At 39.7% G+C, this 14,893-nt stretch overlaps 1 protein-coding gene across 2 annotated transcripts in view; it reads right to left on the bottom strand.

The window, feature by feature from the left end:
• LOC140727807 (uncharacterized) overlaps nucleotides 1–14,893 on the bottom strand; it is an 81,236-nt gene that overhangs the window by 57,826 nt on the left and 8,517 nt on the right. For both annotated transcript variants that reach the window (XR_012098931.1, XM_073045580.1), the window contains exons 2-3: nucleotides 13,540–13,615; nucleotides 12,905–13,437 (exon numbers count right to left, since the gene is read on the bottom strand). Coding sequence is in view for 1 of the 2 variants with exons in the window: in XM_073045580.1 (XP_072901681.1) it covers nucleotides 12,905–13,437; nucleotides 13,540–13,615 (609 nt within the window). In the remaining variant the exon portion in view is untranslated. The remainder of the gene's footprint in view (nucleotides 1–12,904; nucleotides 13,438–13,539; nucleotides 13,616–14,893) is intronic.

A 14,893-nucleotide genomic window follows, 5' to 3' on the forward strand; every position in this document is an offset into this window, starting at 1 on the left:
TTCCTTTCTGCTGCCTCCCACCCTTCTTAAATAGCAGAGTAACATTTGCAATATTCCAGTCATCCAGAACAATGCCAGAATTTATCAATTCTTGAAAGATCATCATTAATGCCTCTGCAATCTCTCCAGCTACTTCCTTCAGAACCCAAGTGTGCATGCCATCAGGTCCAGGAGATTGATCTACACTAAGACCATTAAGCTTCTCAGTCATAATTTTCACTGCACAAACTTCACTTCCCTGACACTCTTGAATGTCCAGTATACTGCAGACGTCTTCCACTGTGAATTAGTCACCAGCTTCCTTTCATAATTCATCTTTTCCTTCTTAGTTTCCTTCTGGAAGTTTTTAAAAACTTTCCAATCTCCTATCTTCCCACTAGCTCTGGCTTCCTTGTATGCTCTCCCTTTTGCTTTTACTTTGGCTCTGACTTCACTTGTCAGCCATGGTAGTGTCCTTCTTCCCTTTGAAAATTTCTTCTTATTTGGAATATATCTGTCTTGCACTTCCCTCATTTCTCACAGAAACTCCAGCCATGGCTGCTCTTCTGTCCTTCCTGCAAATGTCCCTTTCCAGTCAACTTCGGCCAGTTCCCCTTTCATGCCATTGTAATTTCATTTATTCCACTGAAATACCAACACATTGGATTTTATTTTTTCCCTCTCAAATTTCAATGCAAACTCGATCATATTGTGATCACTGTTCCCTAAGGGTTCTTTAACCTTAAGCTCTCTTATCACCTCCAAATCATTGTACAACATGAAATCCAGCACAGCTGATACCCTAATGGGCTCAACAACAAGCTGTTCTAAAAAGCCATCCCTTAAACATTCTTCAAATTTTCTCTCAAGGTCCAGTACTGACCTGGTTTTCCTAATCCACTTTCATGCTAAAATCTCCAATGATTATCATGACGTTACCTTTCTGACACAGCTTTTCTATCTCCTGTTGCAATTTGTAATCCACATCCCAGGTGCTGTTTGGAGGCCTGTATACAACTGCCTTTTGGGTCCTTTTACCCTTGCCATTTCTTAACTCAACCCATGAAGACTCTACACCTTCCAATCATATGTCATCTCTTTCTAATGCTTTAATATTATTTTTTATACACAGGGCCACACCACCCCCTCTGCCTACTAACCCATGTTTGATACACCGTATATCCTTGGATGTTCAGCTATCCTTTCGCCAAGTTTCAGAGATGGCCACAACGGCATATTTGCCAGCCTGTAGCTGAATTTCAAGATCGTCCATTTTATTCCTTATGCTGCATGCATTCAAATACAACACTCTCAATCCAGTATTTGTTGCTTTCTGTTTTAACTGCACCATGCCTCTATTGCCCTATAATTCTTCCACTGGCTGTGATTAAGCCTCACCTCCTGCCTGTTCTTTCTATAATTTCTGTTGCAAGCTATCTTTGATTTATTTGTTTCCCCCTTCCTCAGCCCTAACACTCCAGTTCCCATCCCCCTGCCAAATTAGTTTAAACCCTCCCTAAAGCTCTATTAAACATGCCTGCTAGGATGATGGATTACACGTTGGATGTTGAACCCTTTGGGTTCAGATGTAACCCATCCTTTTTGTACAGGCCGTACCTCCTCCAGAAGAGGCCCCAGTGATCCAGGAATCTGAAGCCCTGCCCTGTACACGAGTCCCTCAGCCACACATTAATACACCTGATCATGCTATTCTTGCACTTGCTACCACGTGGCACAGGCAGAAATCCTGAGATTACTACCCTAGAGTTCCTGCTTTTCAGCTTCCTACCTAACTCCCTCAATTCTCTCTTCCAGACCTCCTCCCTTTTTCTACCTATGTCATTGGTACCAATGTGTATCAAGACTTCTGGCTGTTCACCCTCTCCCTTCAGAATACTCTGCACCCGATTTGAGACATCCTGTACCTTGGCACCTGGGAGGCAGCACACCATGTAGGTATCTCTATCAGGCTGACAGAACCTCCTGTCTGTTCCCCTCACTATGGAATCCCCTATGACTACTGCGTTCTTCATCTTCCTCTTTTAAAATAGCAATATTTATAATAGTGACTGTTAAAAAGTCTTAAAGTTTTCCACACAAACAAACATATTGTACCAAGCAAAAGTATACCTTTCATATTAGATCAGCTGAGTTCCAAATGCTAGAGTACTAAGGTACTGGCCTGCTGCCAGTATCAAGGCACATACGTTGGAACCAAAGGTCAGCACAAACCATTCAGCAATTTTTACAACTATTTACATCATCATTTAAAAATAATCGAAATTGAACCCACTTCTGCATGCATGCAGAGCTATAGAATTGTACAGCATGGAAACTCAACCTTTGGCCCAACTGCTCCATGTTGACCAAATTGCATCATCTCCAAGCCAGTCCCATTTCCCAGTTTTGGCCCATAATCTTCTAAATCATTCCAATCCTGTCCAAATGTCTTTTAGAAGTTGTTACTTCTAACTCAACTACTACCTTTGGAAGCACATTCTCACTTAGATATCACCCTTTGTGTGGAAAAAAAAACTCAATTTACTTTTAAATCTTACCCCGCTCACTTTAAAGCTGTGCCCTCTGGTTCTTGATTCTCCAACTCTTGAAAAAAATAAGGCTCTTACATTCTAAGGAATAAAGTCCTAGCCTGTCCAATCTCTCCCAGAAACTCAGATCCTCAAGTCCTGCCAACATCCTTATAAATCTTTTATGCATGCCTTCCTGTTTAATAAAATCTTTCCTATTCACAGGGTGACCAGAACTGAACATAGTCCTACAAGTGAGGCTTCAACAGCATCCTGTACAACTGCACAATGACCTCCCAACTTTTACACTCAATGCCCTGAGCTATGAAGGCCAGCATGACTAAAGCCTTCGTTACCACCCTGCCTACCTGCAGCTCCACATCCAGTGAACCATGTACTTGTATTCCAAAATCCCTCCATTCTACAATATTCCCCAGGGTTACTGTTGTTTACTGTGAAAGTCCTAAATGGATTTGATATTCCAAAGTTCAATACTTCACACTTATCCAAATTAAACTCCACTTACCATTTCTCAGCCAACTTACTCAGCTGATAAAGATCCTCCTATAATTTTAGGCAACCTTCTTCATTGCCCACTATATTACCTATTTTAGTTTCATCTGCAGACTTACTAACCATGTCCTATATTTTCTTAACTGAATCATTCATATTGATGACAAACAAGAATGGGCCCAGCACTGATCCCCGAGGCAAACCATTATTCACATGCTTCCAGTCCAAGAAACACCATTCCACTATTATCTTCAAACCATCAAACCAATTGCTTCCCCCCCCCCCCCAATTAGCCAGATCTCCCTGGATACCATGTGATTTAAACTTCCAGAACATCCTGCCAAGTGGAAGTTTAAGGACTTTACTTGTTTTTGTTTCGTATGGCATGGTCTGTGAGGGGCAGACGCGAGTCTCTACATTTGGACACTGGGTTTGGATCAATCTTCATCTGGCATCTTGTTCCCAGCTGCTCCAACATGGGTGGCCCTGAGCTGGCATGCCCGATGGAGTTCTTGAAGTACGCAAGCCACCACACATTGTCAATATTTTAATCCAGGGCGTGGAAGAAAGACTACTGAGGTCCATATAAAGCACAATATTGTAATTTTCTTGGTCACATCATCAAAAAATAACTCAATCAAGTTGGTGAGATGTGATCTCCCATGCATGGGCCATGCTGACTACTGTTAATCAACCTTTGTCTTTCCATATTTTATATTTTATCTCTCAGCTATATTTTATCACTCAGAATCCTCTCCAGTAACTTAACCTATCACCGATGTTAGGCTTACAGGCCTATAGCTCCCAGGTTTTTCTTTGCTGCCCTTTTTAAATAAAAGCAAGACATCACTATCTTTCAGTCTACTGGCACCTCACCTCTTGCTAATGATGATGCAAATATCTCAGCCAGGGGTTCCACGGTTCCTTCTCTAACTTCTCCATTTTCTTAGCTGTATCTGATCAGGCTCTAGATATTAGTTTACCTTTATAACTTCTAAGCCATTCAGCACCTCCTTTACCATACTGTGGACTATTTGCATGACCTTCCCATTTACTTTTCTGAGTTCTGAAGCTTCATGTTTTTCTCCACAATAAAAGCAGAAGAGAAATATTCATTAAGAACCTTGTCCATCTCCCATGGTTCCAAACGATGAAGTCCCCTCTTATCTTCACTCACTCTCTCTACTCTCTCTCTCTCTTCACTCTAACAGGAACATGCAGACCTGGAGGTCTCACCACCTCACCTTTAAAAGCCTCTCATTTACCTGTGGTCCCTTTGCTAGTAAACAACCTACCCTAATTAACCTACATGAGCTTCTGTCTCAAACCATCAAAATTAGTCTTGTTCCCAATATAGAACTTGTGGACCTATTCTGTCCATTTACATAACTATTTCAAAAAGAATAGAACTATGCTCATCCACCCTGAAGTTCTCCCCACTGTCACCTAAATCACCTGCTACATCCTTTTTCTAAAGAGTAGGTTGGGTTTTACTCTGTCCCTTGTATATATATTGCCCAGGGAAACTTTCCTGAATGCATTTACAAATTCCACCACATCTAAGCCCTATGGTAGTATGGCAGTCCCAGTCTATGTTAGGAAAATTCAGATCCTACTAATGCAACTTTATTACCCTTACAGCTCACAACAATCTTTCTGTATATTTGTTCTTCTAATTCCTGTTGACTATTGGAGGTCTGTAGGACAATTCCCACAATGTGATCATCCTCGTCTTATTTCTCAGGACTACCACTGGATGATCCTTCAGTAATTATATGCCTGACTATGTTACACAAGCGAGGTGGTGGACAAACCCAAATGCAGAACACGGGCACGGAGACAGAGTCGAGAGGCGTTCTTGATGTAGAGAGCTTGGGATTGGTATCCAGGAGCGATGCTAGACTTAGAACTGGCAGTCCTAAGAACAATGAAACGAGGTTACTCTGCACCGGAGTCGACCAATGAACTGGCAGCTGCTTGTTGTGATCACAGGGTCTTTATCCTGCATTTTCTGATGGAAAGCAGGTGTGTGTAGTTAGTGGAACCTGGGAATGATTGGAAACTAAACGAGGGGATCGAGGCCCAATTCCTGAGGTAAATAGCAAGGTGGGGGATTGCCAGAAGGGACCATGACAGACTACTGCTGTGACATTCCCCTTAATCAAAAATGCAACTCCCCTCCTCGCTTTCTTTTGCCTCTATCCACCTTACTTGTCAGACCTCCTGCATTGAAGTGTAACTTAATTCAATAGGCTTCCTCATTCCTGGCCATTCTCTTGCCTGTCATTTCTATTCAACTTGTTGTAAATAACTTCTTTCTCATCTGCCTTCTTGATGCTTGGGATCCTACACCATGTCAATCTGGTTTATATATATGTTATGCATAATTTCATGCTTAAAATTTCCCTTTATGCTTCATGCTTGTGATAACTTCTGGATCGATTAACAACCATTAGAAATTAGCCACATCACATGTATTGCATTGCACCTTTAGCATTTCTGATGTTTGTTCGGCACGAGGAATCAGCTGGTCCACTTTTATTAACAGAAATTAGCTGGTAATTATGCAACTGAAGATCAGCATTTTTCACTAACAGTTGAGACAAGGAGTAAACCAGAGTAGGATGAAAGATACACTGTCTAAACAGTTTTCATTAGAATATCAATGTTTTCCCCATTGTCTTTGCCAGATTTATTTTGTTGTGCTTCACTATTGCCCACAGCTGTCACTGACAAAGTGCATGGTGTCTCTGCATGATGCATGTCCCTGCTTGTCCCACACAGTTACGTGCAGTCTCATACAGTATGGATGTTTATTGGGACAGAATATTATGTGGAAGATTGCCAGAGGCATGGAGGGTATGATGTTCCACACCACCCAAAACACATATTCCCTCAATTCCATGACAACCTTTTATTTAGCCATACAATGAGAAGTGTTCTTTAAAGTTTGACTCACTTCCCAGAGATCAGCATGCCAATGATGAGGCAACTCTGAATCTGGCAGGCAGACAAAATTGGAAGAGGTGTGGTTAAAGTTTTTCAATTATTCATGGCAAAGACTACCTTTGTTGATCTATTTTCTTGATATGACATTAGTTTTACCTGCAGCACCTATTTAGTTCACCAAGATGAGTTGGCTATACTTTCTAGATATTCTTGTTTGCTGCACACTCGATTTAGAAGTGGGAGCAATGTCCAAAGAATTGGGCTCTGAATAGCCAAAATCCATTCTTGAAAGTATTTTCAACTAAGACTTAGGATTACGATTTAAGATTGAAGAGGCAAGATATGGTTGCACAAGTCTGTGCTCTGGTATGAAAGGGTGTCGTGACTCTTAATGAGCTGTCTTACAAACTTATAGCTCATGTTGACACTCCTTGTTATATTTAAGAGTTAGTCAGACAGTATTCTATTAATAGGTATTTTAAAAAGAGTTGGAACCAAATCTTGACAGAGTGAAAGAAGCTGAGAGAACATTTCAAATTTCTTGAGCCAGTTTTTCTGGAATGACATGCCTTGAGTCAACCTGAGGATGTGACATAGTAGATTTAACTATAAGTAATGAGCCTGAATTAGTAAATAAACAATTAAATTGAATGGAAACTCACAACAACATGCAGTTAACATGAGGTTTGAAAAGAATAGAGTGAGTTACCAACCCAAGGTTTCAGTGGTAGATTTGGGTGAAGGTAGGAAGTAATTGCTCAAACTAGAGGTGTTAATAGACAAAACCACTCAAGAAGTGAGTCAGAGTCATGGATGCCAGAAAGAAGCCTTTTGTCCGAGATGAATCCGAGCTGTCCATCAAGTACCCATTTTTATTCCAACATTCCCATCAACATTCGCCTAGATTTTCCTACTCAGTTACAGATGAGGGAAAATTCAGCTGTAAATTAGCCTACAAACATTTCAAGTTCTTGGATCATTGGAACCTCTTCTGGTGTAGCAGTGACCTGTACAAGAGGGCTTGGTTGCACTTGAACTGGAGGGAAACCAATATCCTGTCAAGGAGCTTCACTAGTGCTACTCGGGAGGGTTTAAACTAAGTTAAGCAGGGGGATGGGAACCAGAGCACCAGGTCAGAAAGTGGAAGGATGCAGGAGCAAAGTAATAGATATGATGGGACAGATATTTTGAAATGGGTGTATGTTAATACTATTATGGGTGGAATGTAATGAACAGAGCATGGATCAGTACATGGAACTACAATGCTGTGGCCATGATGGAGACTTAGTTGAGAGAGGAACTGGAATGGGTGCTTAATGTCTCAGGGTTTCAATGTTTTAGAATTGCTGAAGAGGGAGGTAAAAGGGGTTGGGTGCAGTTGCACTACTACTCAAGGACAATATCACAGCTGCACTCAATGGGAACATAATGGAAGGCTTGTCCACTGAGTCTATATGGATAGAACTCAAAAATAGGAAGAGTGCAATCACAGTGATGGGATTGAACTGCAGACCACCCCCACCCCCACCCCCCCAACAGCCAGCAGGACACAGAGAAACAGATATGCAAGCAGGTTAAGGAAAGGTGTAAGAAATCAATAGAGTTGTTGTCATGGGGGACTTCAACTTCACTAATATAAATTTGGACCTTCTCAGTGCAAGAGGTTTAGATAAGACAGAATTTGTTAGGTGCATTCTGGAAGGTTTCTTAACTCAATATATAGATCATTGAACAAGAGAAAGGACTGTACTGGATCTGGTGTTGGGTAATGAGCCTGGCCAGGTGACTGAATTTTCAGTGGTTGTGCAGTTAGAGACTGTGATGAGAATATTAGGCAAGAACTTGCGAGAGTTAATTGAGAACAGCTGTTCTTTGGATAAATCTACATCCAAGATGTGGAGGCTGTTTAAAGACCTACTGCAGAGTACAGGACAGGTATATTCTAGTCAGAAGGATGTCAAGAATGGCAGGGTAAGAGAATGCTGGATGCCAGAAGAGGTCATGAATCTAGTCAAGAAGAAAAAAGTGAGGTATGTAATACTTAGGATCAAACAGGGTCCTTGAGGATTATAAAGAAGCCAGAAAAGGACTCAAGAAGGGAATGCCAGTTGTAGGGAAGTTTCTTAGGGATAAGATTTATGTGTATTTGGAAAACATAAGCTTTTGAAAAGTTGACAAGGGTGATTGATGAAGGGAGAGCTGTGGATGTTGTCTACATGGATTTCAGTAAGCCAAGGTCCCTCATGGGAGGCTCATCCAGAAGATTAAGACGCATGCGATCCATGGTGAATTGGTCATTTGGATTTAGAACTGGTTTGTCCATAGAAGACATAGGTTAGTGGTTGAAGGTTCTTGAAGGTCAATGATTAGTTCTGTTTCACAGGGATCTGTACTAGGACTTCTGCTGTTTATGATGTATATAAATGACCTTTGATATCTTCATATTATCAGTAAATTTGGCTACAATATACTTGGTAGCTTCATCCAAGTCTTTAACATCATTGTAAATAGCTAAGGCCACAGCACTGATCTCTGTGTCACCACACTAGTTATTGATTGCAAAGTACAAAAATTACCCATTTATCCCAACTATTTTCAGTAACTCAACAATTTTCTCCAAGAAGGCCACTACATTCTTTTTTCCCCAACCTGTGTTCTTTTCCTGTGCAATAACCTTTTTAGATAGCACATAAATGCATCCCTTCTGGCTATGGTATATCTACATGCTCCCTTTTATCCACTCTGTTTGTAAAATCCTCAAAGAATGCTTCCAAAATCACCAAGCATGATCTCCCTTTCATAAGACTATGTTGACTCATTCACAATTACAAAGATTAGTGGAGAACTCATAAATGAAAAATAAAGTATATAAAAGCTAAAGAATACCAGCTGATGATGTAGTAGCATCAGGACTGGACTTCAAGGTGAATGGTCCCGAGTTCTAATTCAGCTGGCTCTTTGCAGCATTCCATCTGTGCTGGGTCGAGCTCTGAGCTAGCAACTTGGCCTCAATAAAAACAGTCAAAATGCTAAAGAAATGGCAAAACTGTCACCTGATGCACCACAAGGTGTGAAAAGGAGCAACAACAAAGAATAAAACCTGAACAATATTAAGGCTATGCAAAAGGTTTTAATAAATACATTGAGGATAGTGACCAAGGCTAACACTTGATAAGAAAGGAGCCATACATTGGAGAGACAGATGAGGAGAAATCTATTTTCTCAATTACCCCTCTGCTTGTTGAGCTACATTAGCTTCTGTACACGTATAGCCCTCACTTATCACTTATTGCTAATGTTTAATTTCTCTCATGGTCTTAACTTCACCCATCACTGCAATCTATTTTGCCTGCTGTCTCAGTAATGACTGCATTTCTGTACATATCTCAACCCTCCACTACCATGTCTGTTTGATTGGTGGTCCTGCTTCAGCCATCCATGAACTAAGCTGCGAAATTCCTCCTCAAAATCTTTCTAATATGATCTCCCTGACACTCTCCCGAATATGTCTAATCGACCCTTTTATAAACCTCATACCTTTTCCTTTAGCCCAGTGTTTCTGTGTGTCTAGTTTCACTTTGATGCACAGCAATAATAATAACCCTAACCCTAAAAGCAATAACAAATTGGGACTCAGACTAGGCTACCTGATTCCTCAGGTCTACCTTGCCATTCAATGTCATCATGGCTGATCCACACTGTCTACAGTTTCTCTTTTGAGCCATTTCCCTTTCAAAAAAATTATCTACCTTCCCATTTAATACTTCCAACGATGGATGGCATAGTTTTCTATATTAAAGGCATTTCACAAATATTGATGCTGATGCCTTGTAGGCATTCCAAAACCTTAACCTTTCACCCATAGTAAACAAAATTCATTTGAAAACTAATCAGTGGAATGCTACTGGCAAAGTTACATAACATTCCGATCATTTTTCAAAGCACTAATAATTCTAAGAATATGAGACTGCTACGGAAAATCTGTTTAAAAAATTCTATTTCAAGAGTAACTCCTGCCCCCTCTCTGCATAATATTATTGATAAATGATTATGAGATTAATCACAATGGGCTAAATATTGATGTGAGTAATGTGTTACACTTACACTTGCACACTGACTTTTGACAGGGTGTTTTCCAGTCTTGTGTAAAACTGGGCCTCTGCAAAGCAGCTGGAAGCTTGGTGAACAGGGGAAGCAACTAGGGCTACAAAATTTTATGTACTTAGTCTATGTTTTGGGAATTGAAGGTGCTATAATGGTTCCAAAAGTGCAACCAATGCACATAATTGTATTGATAGAATGTGTACTATTTTCCATATTTGGAAGGCTATAAACAATTATTTTGCATGCCTGATATATGCAGAGTGTGCAGAATTGATATTTTTAACCTCTTGCTTTGGCAGTCTGAGGTATCCAACTGTTCAAGCAGGCTTACTTGTGTTGGTGCCTAAGCTCTTAGATCCACAGCGATGAAGTACTTTGAGAGGCTGGTGATGAAACGTTATCAGCTCCTGCCTAAGAAGTCACTTGGTTCCACTCTAATTTGCCTACCGTCACAACAGGTTAACAGCAGATGTCATTTCATTGTCTCTTCACTCAACCCTGGAACATCTGGACAGTAAAGATGCATACATCAGGATGCCCTTCATTGACTACAGCTCAGCATTCAGTACTATCATCCCCTCAAAACTAATCAATAAGCTTCAAAACCTAGGCCTCAATACCTCCTTGTGCAATTGGAGCCTTGATTTCCTCACATGCAGACCCCAGTCAGTTCAAATTGGCAAAAACATCTCCTCCACAATTAGAATCAGCACAAGTGGACCACCACAAGGCTGTGTGCTTGGCCTTCTGCTCTAATCACTTCATACTTCAGATGGTGAGGCTAAGCAGATCAAATACCATATTTAAGCTTGCTGGTAACACCACTGTTGTAGGCCATATCAAATCAGCATAAAGGAGGGAGATTGAAAATCTGGCTGAGTGGTGCTACAACAACAATGCCTTGCTCAATGTCAGTGAAAGCAAGGGGCTGATTATTGACTACAGGAGGAGAAAACTAGAGGTTCATGAGCCAGTCCTCATCAGAGGAATCAGAGGTAGAATGGGTCAGCGTCTTTAAATTCCTTGGCATTATCATTTCAGAGGATCTGTTTTATGTCTAGCACATAAGTGCCATTGTTCCTACTTTCTTAGAAGTTTGTGAAGATGTGGCATGTCATCTAAAACTCTGACAAACTTCTATATAATGTACAATGGAGAGTATATTGAATGGTTACATCACGGCCTGGTATCGAAACACCAATGCCCTTGAATGGAAAATCCTTCAAAAAGTAGTGGATATGGCCTAGTCCATCATGGGTAAAGCCCTCCCCATCACTGAGCGCATCTACGTGGAGCGTTGTTGCAGGAAAGCAGCATCCATCATCAGAGACCCCCACCATCCAGGCCATGCTCTCTTCTCGCTGCTGCCATCAGGAAGAAGGTACAGGAGCCTTAGAACTCACACCATCTTGTTCAGGAACAATTATTACCCCTTAGCCATCAGACTCTTGAACAGAAGGGATAACTTCACTCAACTTCACTCACCCAAACGCTGAACTGTTCTCACAACTTATGGACTCACTTCTAAGGATTCTTCGTCTCATGTTCTCAATATATATTGCTTGCTTATTTATTATTTTGTTTGGTTTTTTTTTGTCTTTACAATGAATGCCTGCAAGAAAATTAATCTCAGGATTGTATATGGTGACATTTCTGCACGTTGATAATAAATTTACTTTGAACTTAGAATGAATGTCAAGCAGAATGCAATTGCAACTGTGATGCTAGTGATTCCACATTAATTTCAGCTTAAGCTATGAAATAAGTTTGATGGAAGGAAATAATATTCAGCAAAAAGACAGAAATCCTCTTCTCTAAAAAGATCATTAGTACTTGTGGTTTTGTTAGATTTTTTTTATGCAATATTGGCTGTAGTAAGGTTTGGTTTACTTCACAGAATCATCTCAGCCCACAAGCAAAATCACTAGTTTTTATAAAGCTTTTGAATATTATAAGCTGCTTATTACAGCTGAAATGTGGTCAGGGAAGGTTTCCCAACTTCATAAATGACCTAATTCCTTGAATTTTAGGATCCCTTATGTTGTCAAAATATTTATGAGATAAAGTGACAAAGCTCATGCGTATAAATATTTTAGTTCCAGTGAGTTTGTTGAATAAATGGTTCAGTGCACCTTAAAGAAATCTTTACTTGTCATGTAATAAAAAGGCAATGTTTTGGAGCAGTGAAATCCTTTAACTTGTGCCCGCTGTAATGAATTACATTGATTCTGATGCTGGAGGCACGAAAGAACATTGTGGGGGGAAGAAAGCACTGACACCAACTCAGAGTTTCTATGTTAAATGATGCTTGTGCAACAATCCTGTTGTTTTCAGCCTCACAGAATTAAAATCTTAGTTTGATTTTAGATGATAAGAACTAGTTTTAGCTGAGACCATGTTGACCATGTTAACTAGAAATTAGTGTGGTAATAACTTACAAATTGATATTTTGTACCTCACCTCGTTATATTGTCCTTTAAATTAAATGGAAAGCAAAAGCATATGTGTGGACCCAGACCCTGCAGCCTCCTAACTGGAAGGTAGGGTTAAAAATTTCAAATACAGACAAGGAGAATTTCTCATTATACTTCTACAATGAATTCCCTAAACATAAGAACTATTGAAAAAGTGACAGAAAACTGATTGGGATAAGGTGCTTCCAACTCCACTTCAGCACAGTTCTTTGAAATTCATCAATAGACCACACTGATCATAACAGAAACCTACTTCAGAGAACAGGATTTATAAAATCTCTATAGATATTAGGTTACTGTTTCTACAAAACACTTAAAATATTTGGAAAAAAAAGTAATCAGTACAGAATGACTTACTGATATGTTGAGGGATCTGTGGAAGAAGATGGGCCATTAGGTTTTTTCACTGATCTTCTGCTTTCCTTGCATTGTTCCTGTGGGGTTGAATTAATTGTCTTTTCTTTGGGAATAACAATCTCAATTTTGTTCAAATCATCTGGTTGTGAATTAACAAATCTGTGTCCTGTGGAAGGATTCTCAGGATGGCTTGTCACCAGTGTGTTCCTATCATTTCCTTTGCTATCATTGTCAATATTCTGTGTAATTTGTCCACGAAAAGGCTTCCCTTTTGAATAATTATTCTGATGAGGTGTGTGAGTTCTATATTGATTACCATTGTTTAAACCTGGTCTATTCTCATTTTTATTTTGGGGTAGGGTTATTGGATTTGATTTTGGTGTTCGACTGAAAAAGCTTCCCAATTTCTGTAGAATTCCATCATCTAGTTGTTTCATCATATTTGATGCATTGTCTGGGTTTAAAACATTTTCTTTAGCTTTCTGCTTTTCGTGAGATGAAGATTTCTCTTGATTGACAGAAGTTTGTAAACCCTAGAGGAAAGAAACAACACGACCTGATGTTCCAAGACTTTAAAATAGATTTAAACAGCAATTTCACCAAAACAGTGAAACAGAAATCAAGATGTGTTTTACCTTTGCCGGGTCAGAAAATAACATATTGGCAGCTTTGCCATCTGTTGGGCTCTCTGTGGTTTCCTTGTGCAAAGTCCTAGAGAAAAAAACATAAGAAGGCAAGCATAAAATGTGCTGTATATAATAAACAAAATAAAATGACAAAAATGTGGAATTTATTGGAAAATATTGCAAGGGCATGTGTTATATCAGTAAAATTGATGAAAGTACACTGAAATGAATGTGCAGCAAATTACTGGGTTTGTTTATCAAAAGAGATTTAGTTTCACAGCTCCATTCACACTCTCTTGTTGTTTTCTTCAGAGTTGAAAGTAATCTTTATAAAATGTTTTTTTTTCTGTATAATCCTTGTTGAGCAAGTGCTGGGAGGTTCCACACACAATCCTTTAGTCTCTTGGATCTGTGATTGCTTGCTCTCCCCTCCTACCTTCTAGAACCCCCAGAAGACTACCTCCCCTCCAATGAAACATCCCCTTACAGATCATTCTTTAATCCTTTGCTAGGATTACACAAAGGACCAGGGTAAGCATAAAACTGGGAGAGCAGGTAATGGTGAAAAAAAAAGGGGTTTTATTCACCCAAAATATTTACAAACTCAGCAGAACTATTCTAGAGTCCAAACTTGAATCAGCTAAACAGAACAGAACTTTGTTACAACAACATAATAAATACTTCTCAAACCAAGTGATACCACTCATCTCCTGACTGCAGGTTTATATTCAATGCTGGCCAGTCCATATTAAATTGCAGGGGAGAGACAACATTCCTCGCCTTAAAAAGATACGGCATAAATGAAGCAGCTCCAGAGAACACCCCTCTGGCTGTAGCAGAATGGCACAATCCAATTATCCAGCCCCATCTACTGAGGCTGGTGCATTGCAATAACTCAGTCATTTGCCCGATTATCAGGAGGATGTCAGCTACAGGACACTTTAATATGCCTGGTTGATGGTGCGGCTGGTAACTGTAGCCGCCACCGATTAAAATATTCCAATTGATCTATGTAACTTTAAATAAACAACAAGAAAGATGCTGTAAGCACACATTCATCATATTAGTTTATAAGTTTCAGTCTGCACCTTTTTCATTGTCAAATATATTTCTGTTGGTTTAGCACATTTTTATTTTAAATTGGTTTGACTTTTAGAGGGAACATCATTGATGAAAATATCAATTAATTTTTTATAAATCAAGAAATTGGGACACTGGCAAAGGAATGTAACAGGAAACAAAAAAGGTCTTTTGAATCACCAACATGAAAACATCTGCAGATGCTGGAAATCCAAAGCAACGCATTAAAATGCTGGAGGAACTCAACAGACCAGGCAGCCTCCATGGAAAAGAGCAAAGAGTT

Source organism: Hemitrygon akajei, chromosome 5 (assembly GCF_048418815.1).
Source record: "Hemitrygon akajei chromosome 5, sHemAka1.3, whole genome shotgun sequence".
NCBI classification, from domain to species: Eukaryota; Metazoa; Chordata; class Chondrichthyes; order Myliobatiformes; family Dasyatidae; genus Hemitrygon; species Hemitrygon akajei.